At 38.1% G+C, this 8,627-nt stretch overlaps 1 protein-coding gene and 1 non-coding gene across 3 annotated transcripts in view; both read left to right on the forward strand.

Moving 5' to 3' along the window:
* Window positions 1–8,627, forward strand: part of AP1G1 (adaptor related protein complex 1 subunit gamma 1) — a 79,543-nt gene that overhangs the window by 41,646 nt on the left and 29,270 nt on the right. For both annotated transcript variants that reach the window (XM_017539170.2, XM_017539171.2), the window contains 5 exons: window positions 556–651; window positions 1,483–1,563; window positions 1,757–1,855; window positions 4,902–4,957; window positions 7,136–7,249. In XM_017539170.2, coding sequence (XP_017394659.1) covers window positions 556–651; window positions 1,483–1,563; window positions 1,757–1,855; window positions 4,902–4,957; window positions 7,136–7,249 — 446 coding nt within the window. The remainder of the gene's footprint in view (window positions 1–555; window positions 652–1,482; window positions 1,564–1,756; window positions 1,856–4,901; window positions 4,958–7,135; window positions 7,250–8,627) is intronic.
* Window positions 7,579–7,664, forward strand: LOC119472772. The gene has a single exon (XR_005201962.1). It is a non-coding gene; the product is annotated as a small nucleolar RNA SNORD71 (small nucleolar RNA).

Here is an 8,627-nt window from a genome sequence, read left to right on the forward strand (position 1 = left end):
TTTTTTTTTCCCTCTTTTTTATTGAGACGGAGTCTTGCACTGTCACCCAGGCTATAGTGCAGTGGCACAATCTCGGCTCGCTGCAATCTCTGTGAGGCTGTATGTTTTAAAGCTATAATTTTAAGATCACCAGTTGTATTTTGGTGTGATGACATGTTATATGCAAATATTTGAATGTATGAAAACTGAATACATTTTTGCCACCTAGGCATGTCAAGTTCTACAGAAGTAGAAATGCAGTATGCCCCACAGGCATCCATTTTATCTGGTTCCGATAGGCTTTCTGACCCAATAGTATTTGTAATATCTTTACATATAACTCTGTCATTAAAAAGTCTGGTTTGTTTTTATCCTGATAATATACATACTACTTGTTGGACATTGGCCTAAGTTACACCTAAGTTTATCAAACATCTACAATATGCTAGTATATTAAATCAGTAGAATTTGCTTGGACTCAGACCTTTACACCCTTTTTCTAAACCAAAGGACCTGTTTATTCATGAGACATTATTTAATATTCACTGTTTTTTGATGCTTCTTTCTCCTCTGCAGCTTGTGCCCCAATTAGTTCGTATTTTAAAGAACCTCATCATGTCCGGATATTCACCAGAACATGATGTTTCTGGTATCAGTGACCCCTTTCTGCAGGTGAGGTTGTGAAAGAAAGTTTTAAATAAATGTTACATGAATTTAGTATCTTTTAAGTAGACCATTTTCTTCCTCTTAAGTTTGTATTGAGTAGAAATTTGGTAGTTGATTGTTGAAGTATATTAACAAATGAATAGTGACATAATTCTGTGTTAGATTAAGAGGATAAAATTACAGGGTTTGTTTTTTTTTTGTTTGTTTTGTTTTTTTCCTTTGAGACAAGGTCTTGCTCTGTCACTCAGGCTGGAGTGCAGTGGCACAATCTTGGCTCCCTGCAGCCTCAACCTCCCAGGCTCAAATGATCCTCCCAAGTAGCTTTGATTTCAGGTGCATGCCAACCATGCCTGGCTCGTTACTGTTTGTTTTCTAGAGACAGGGTTTTGCCATGTTGCCCAGGCTGGTCTCGAACTCCTGGCCTCAAGCAGCCCTCCCGCTTCAGCCTCTGAAATTACTGGAATTACAGGCAAGAGCCACTGTGCCTCACTTTTAATTTTTTAAAAGTGTAATTTTGACTATTAAACTTTTAATAGTCAAAATTATTTACTATTTGAATTATTAATATACTGTAGCTCTGCAGGTGGTAGTATCCTTTAGCTGTGGAGTGCTGAAATGTGGATTGTCTTATAATAACTTTATTAGATGTAGAAGCATATAAAGCTTCTCAAAAGAAATGTTTTCAATTCTTCTCTTTGTTTTTTGACCATTTCTGATATGAAGAAATGGTTCCAAATGAAGTTTTAAGATTTCATTTAGTTATTTGAATTTCATACCAAGTGAGATTTCTTTGTGGTTGATATACTTTGTTGACATTTCTCATATTTTGCACATTAGGTACGAATTTTACGGTTATTAAGAATTTTAGGACGAAATGATGATGATTCAAGTGAAGCTATGAATGATATATTAGCACAGGTGAGTAGACCAAAAATATTAAATATTTATTTTATTTTTGCAGGGAGTAGAATGATTTTGGTCATATGGAGCAGTTTTTATTTGTGTTTCCTCATTCATAGCTATAATCACGAAATGCCTCTTGTTACTTGTGGATATTTTTTGGAAGCATTGTTTTTATCACTTATGTACTGCCCTCGATATGTCTTTTCAGGTTGCCACTAATACAGAGACTAGTAAAAATGTAGGAAATGCTATTCTTTATGAAACGGTTTTGACTATCATGGATATTAAGTCAGAGAGTGGATTGCGAGTAAGTCTTTTTAAATCTTTTCTCCCTCCCTAAATGTTTCATTTAGAATGGTTGACTTGGACTTGAGTACTTCAGAATTGTATTCCATTTGGATCTTGACTTTAAGAAAGAATGATGCAAAATGGAAAATGCTGGATTTTTGGTATCTGAACTATCATTCCTTCCCACTGAAGCTTAACATTGATTATATAAGCTTTGGGAGATCTTAGTTGTAGCAATATATAATAAATATATTTGTCTTATCATTGGTGATGTTAACCTTGATCATTTGGTTGAGGTGGTGTCTGCTGGGTCTTTCCACTGTGAAGTCATTTTTTTTATTTTTGTAATAAAAAATATTTTGGGAGATATTTTGAGATATTTTGAGACTATGTAAGCATGCTATTTTCAGACTTTTACGTATCAGCTTTAGTATCCACCAGGGGATCTTGCCCACAACAATTATTAGGATGGTATTCTAATGACAGTTTTCCATTTCCCTCATTTTTTCCTCATTAAATAATTGGAATTCTTCTATAAAGACAAGTTGTCCCTTCTCCCTTATGAATGGATTCATTCTATCATTTATTAATATTAGAATTGTTGGCCCTTAGCCTTGTAAAAAACAAATGTACTAAATAGAGTATAATATTTGTCTAGAGTTCTTTTTGTTGGTAGCATTATATTATCTAGCCAGACAACCAGAGTAACTTAGGGTCAGTTCTTTTCCTCTCCCCACCTTCCAAAGAAAATGGTAGCATACCATATATATTGTTCTGCACTATATTTTGTTCACCTAACATTATCTTGGAGCCATTTCCAAATTCATGTATAGAAATAAGTCTTGTTCCTTTTTTTCTTAATTGTGATCAAATATACATAACATAAAATTTACCATTTTAAGCATCTTTAAGTGTACAGTTCAGTTAGTACGTTAGTACACTCATCTTGTTGTGTAACCAGTGCCATCATTTATCTCTAGAACTTTTTTGTCTTCTTAAACTCTGTATCCCCTAAACAATAAATCTCCATGCCCTAACTACCTCTAGTCATAAAATTTTTTTTTTTTTTACTCTTTACTCTCTACTCTCACACAGTCATTCAACACTTCACTTACTTTTTGTTTTGTTTTAGGGACAGGGTTTCTCTCTGTTGCTCAGGCTGATCTTGAGCTCCTGGCCTCAGGCAGTCTTCCCACCTCAGCCTCCCGAGTAATGTGAGCCATCATGTCCAGCTCCAACATTTCACTTCTGACACCATATGTGTTGGGGCTATTTCGCTATACATCAAGCAGTTTTCTAGTGGATACCAGCTGGATATCCTCTAATTGAATTCAATTCTGACACTGTCTCCCTGGAGATAGTGTCACATCCCACAGTTTGAGGGCTCAGTCCCACAAGACTAATCCTCCAACTTCAGTTGCCAGTCCCAAGCTCAGTTTGTGACCTGTGCCTCTGACCAACCAGCTGTAAGTCAGGATTCCCACAGCCCCCTCTTCAGGTTTGGTTAGTTTGCTAGAATGGCTAACAGAACTCAGGGAAACACATTACTTATGCTTGCTGGTTTGTTATAAAGAATATAGATGAACAACCAGATGGAAGAGATGCATAGGGCAAGGCATGTGGGAAGGGGTCAGGAGCTTCCATACCCTCCCCAGATGTGCTGCCCTCCAGGAAAGTCAACATGTTCAGCTATCTGGAAACTCCTCTGAACCCTGCCCATTTGGGATTTTTGGAGGCCTCATTACAAAGACATGAATAATTAAATCATCAGTGATCAGTTTAACCTTTAGCATCTCTCCCCTCTCCAAGGTTGGGGGATAGGACTGAAAGTTCCAACCCTCTAATCTCATGGTTGTTCCCCTGGCAACCAGTCACCATTCTGAGGCTATTGTAGGAGTCCATTGAGAGTCACATCATTAGAACTAAAGAAGCTATTATCAGGAAATTCCAGGGGATTTAGGAGTTGTATGCCGGGAAATGGGGACAAAAACCAAAGATGTATTTCACCGTATCACAGTACATCATATAAATGGAATCATACAGCATTTATCCTTTTGATAAATAGATTGTCTTATTTCATTTAACATAATGTCTTCAAGGTTGCTCCATGTTGAACCTTGTGTCATAATGCATTCTGTCTTCATGGCTGCGTGACATTCCGTTGCATAGGTGTGTCATAGTATAATTAGCAGATTTGCTCTTCATGGAGTTTTAGGGTTTCTCCTATCATTTGCAGTTATCAATAGTGCCATAGTAGACTTTTGTCTGTACGTACAGTTGTTTGTCACATCAGTTCCTAAAAGTGAAATTGTTAAAGCAGAGAATTCATTTTAAATAAAGTTATTGCAGCCGGGCACGGTGGCTCACGCCTGTAATCCCAGCACTTTGAGAGGCTGAGGCAGATGGATCACCTGAGGTCAGGAGTTTGAGACCAGCTGCCCGATATGGTGAAACCCCGTCTTATAAATAAATAAATAAATAAATAAATAAATGAATGAATGAATGAATGAATGAATGAATGAATGAATGCCAGATTTCCCTCTAAAGAGGCTGTGCTAATACTATTCTTCCACTAACAGAACAATATCAAAGCATTAAAATGACCTTGCAGCACTTACTTTTAGAACATGATTTTAAGGGTTTGCCTTTAGATTTTTTTTTTCTTTGAGAGTCTCACTTCGTTGCCCAGGCTGGAGTGAGTGGTGCGATCTGAGCTCACTGCACCCTCCACTTCCAGGTCCAAGTGATTCTCCTGCCTCAGCCTCCTAAGTAGCTGGGATTACAGGTGTGCACCATGACACCCAGCTAATTTTTGTATTTTTAGTAGAGATGGGGTTTTATCATGTTGACTACGCTGATCTCGAATCTCTGACCTCGTGATCTGCCTGCCTCGGCCTCATAGAGTGCTGGGATTTCAGGCATGAGCCACTGCACCTGGCTCCTTTTTTTTTTTTTTTTTGCTAGCAGTCTGTGAAGCACCGGAGGCCAGTAAGTGATCCTTTAAAGTCAGGAAACAATATAAAACTTTATTTTCCTAAGTTTCAACCTATGCTATTTCTCTTTAGGTCCTAGCCATAAATATCTTGGGTCGTTTCTTATTGAACAATGACAAGAATATTAGGTAAGTCAACTATGTTGTTTATCTTGGATATTATAAGTCCAGTATTTCAAGAGTGTTTTTGCTCAAGATTATACTATTAAGTCACGTATCTAGAACTTTTAGCTCAGAATTTGTATGTTTTTCTGGTCTTAAAACTACAGTTTTGTAAAGAACTTGAGGATTTGTCTCATGGCATATATTCCTATTTGTTCTGTTAATCATGAGTCAGCAGAATTTTTCTGTAAAGGGTTGGATGGTAAATATTTCAGTCTTTGTGGGCCACAGAGTCTTTGGTAACTACTCACCTCTGCCCCTTAGCTTGAAATTAGCCATAGACAATATGTAAGTGATGTGTGTGACTGTGTTCAATGAAATTGATTTACCTCAAACTTTGGAACTAGTAGGAAAAAAATATTTTGATGTACAAAAATAGCAGAGAGCTGGGTTTTACAGGTGGGCTGTAGTTTGTTGACATCTGCTCTAAATTAAGAAAAATGTAACATTTCAGGCAGCAAATCTGGAATGTCTTTATGAACTCCAGCTAGTTTATTAGGTAAATGAATTGATCAGTATTGTCTTTTGTTATTTTCCTGTATGTAGTATGTATTCCTGCTTGCCTGTTTTTCTAATCAGGAGAAATTTTCCTTATATTAAACATGAAAAGACATGGAAGCTGGGCACAGTGGCTCACGCTTGTAATCCCAACACTTTGGGAGGCCGAGATGGGAGGATCATGAGGTCAGGAGTTCGAGACCAGGCTGGGCAACATGGTAAAACCCCATCTCTACAGAAAAATACGAAAATGAGCCAGGTAGTGTGGTGGTAGGCACCTGTACTCCCAGCTACTCACGAAGCTCAGGTGGGAGGATCACCTGAACCTGGGTGGTTGAAGCTGCAGTGAGCCATGATCATGCCACTGTACTCTAGTGTAGGTAACAGAGTAAGACCCTGTTTTTTTTTTTTTTTTCCCCTTGAGACAAAGTTTCGCTCTTGTTGCCCAAGCTGGAGTGCAGTGGCACAATCTTGGCTCACTGCAACCTCTGCCTCCCAGGTTCAAGTGATTCTCTTGCCTCAGCCTCCCAAGTAGGTGGGATTACAGGCACGTGCCACCACGCCCAGCTTATTTTTTTGTATCTTTAGTAGAGATGGGGTTTTACCATGTTGGCCAGGGTGGTCTCCAATACCTCAGGTGATCCGCTCCTCTTGGCCTCCCAAAGTGCTGGGATTACAGGCATGAGCCACCGCACCTGGCCGAGACCCTGTTTTAAAAAAGAAAAAAGATGTGGAAATAATTATTGTGGGACTCTGAATTATCTTCTCTTTCTAAGGAATACTTGGATTGCCAGGTATGGTGGCTCACACTTGTAATCCTAGCACTTTGGCAGATTAAGGTGGGAGGAATGCTTGAGCCTAAGAGTTTGGGGATCCCATCTCTATTAAGAAATAAATACATAAAATTTTAAAACACTAAAATAAAAAGTTAAACACTTGGATTTTAAACTCAAATTTTTATAGAGACGGTTTTGGTACCAGTATCAAAAGCAGTGAAAAAAATGGTAAAATTAAAACAATTTCCTCTTGCATTTTGGGGCTAAGGCAGCCTTAAAACACATGCTATATGCTCTTTTTGTTTTAATATTTGGAAAAATTTAATTGAGTCCGTGACTTTTGTTTTATTTACTTAATTAATTTTTTTTTTCAAGACAGGGTCTTGCTCTGTCACCCAGGCTGGAGTGCAGTGGCATGATTTCAGCCTACTGTAACCTCTGCCTCCCAGGTTCAAGCAGTTCTCATGCCTCAGCCCCCTAAGTAGCTGGGACTACAGGCGCCCACCATCCACGTGTCCAGCTAATTTTTGTATTTTTAGTTGAGACAGCGTTTTGCCATGTTGGCCAGTCTGGTCTTGATCTCCTGACCTCAGGTATCTGCCTGCCTCTGCCTCCCACAGTGCTGGGATTACAGGCATGAGCCACCATGCCTGGCCTACTTTTAGAATTTAAATGGACTCGGCCATGAATGCATATGTGAAAAATCCAAAGTTTTTCCTGGGTGCCACTATTTTAGATTATGGTATCTGTTATACCTTTAAAATGTATGCTTTCTCTTATCCATTAGACATCTTTCTTCTTATTATTTAAACAGAGAAAAACTGTCCTGAATTTTACATTTTAATTCTTATTTTGCAATTGTTTCACCCAGATATGTGGCTTTGACATCTTTGTTGAAGACTGTGCAGACAGATCATAATGCAGTACAGAGGCACAGAAGCACAATTGTGGATTGTCTTAAAGATTTAGATGTCTCCATAAAACGGTAACAAACTGAGAGCCTTACTCAGTCTAGCGCTTTTGGAAAATTGAGTGACAAATAGATTATTGATAATTCTGTGCCGTCACCATGTAATACTTTGTTATAGTTTTCAGAGCAAGAGTGTTGACAATTATGTATGTAGTCATAGTGTTCCCGGATGGACTCTGCTCAGTGAATCCTTTTTTCAGAAAGGATTGGCACGGAGAAGTTTAGGTTAGTAAAGGAGGCCAATAAGAATACTTAAGTGCACACTGAAGTTGTCCTTGACTCTTTAATAAATGTAACAGGCACAGATAAGCTAGGCAAAAGTTTACCTTACAGGTACTGTGCTTTGTGTGTTGGAGGATGAAAGTATGGAGTGATCCATCGGCTAAGTGTCTTATCACAATGCTGACACTCAAATTGCTGACAGCACACGTTTTTCACAGTACTACTGCCCCAGGATCTTGAAGGCAGCATGTTTCTTAGAACAGTGCATCCTGAAATGAATGCTAGGCAGCAGATAGCACTCTCAAAAAGCATAAATCTTGTCCCTCAATGGAGTATTTCTACTGGATCTCCTCTTAGACCTGTAGATGTTTGTATAACCTAGCTAAAGTTGGCCTCAGTGAACTTGTGGCTGTATGTTCAAACCTAAAACAATGTATATTTAAAATTGTCTCTGAAACCGTTCAGTTAACAAACATTTATTGATGCTGAGTTCCTTTGATTTGCACAGAACAGGTACAAATAAAAGGTGCTAAGTGCTTGAGCAATCTAAAGATAAGACCTAGACTTAATAACGCCAACTTTTTGTATACTGTGTTGCAAAGCATTTTATACACACCATCTCAGTGGGTTCTCAGAGCAAGGCAGTGAGGGAGCTTAGGCAACTACTTCTATCCTTAATTAACAGATTAGTTAAAATTCAGTCCCACAGGGATCAAATGACTTAACCTAAACTTTAATCCTTGTCAGGGGCAGTCCTGGGAATAGATATTAGCCTTCTGACTCTTTTTATTGTTGTTTTTCTGTAGCTTATTAATGGACTGTGAATTTCAAAAGAAGTGAAACCTGTGCCTCTTTGACAGGATATATAACAGTAAGAGCTCAGACTCTGGAGCTAGACTGCTTCATTTCATATTCTAGCTCTGCCTTTAATAGGCTGGGTTAAGTTACTTAAACTTTCAGTGCCTCAATTGCCTCATATGTAAAATGCAGTTAGAAGGGCAATCACTTCATAGGGTTATACAGGATAAATTGAATTAATATATGTAAATTACATAAGCACTATATAAGAGTTACTATATCTATAGATAGAATTTTTGCTGCTTATATGTTAGCTAGGATGAAAAAGTGTCTTCTACTTGTTAAATTTTTTTTCTTTTTTTTTTTTTTTTTT

This window comes from Cebus imitator, unplaced genomic scaffold (assembly GCF_001604975.1).
Source record: "Cebus imitator isolate Cc_AM_T3 unplaced genomic scaffold, Cebus_imitator-1.0 Scaffold117, whole genome shotgun sequence".
Taxonomy (NCBI): Eukaryota; Metazoa; Chordata; class Mammalia; order Primates; family Cebidae; genus Cebus; species Cebus imitator.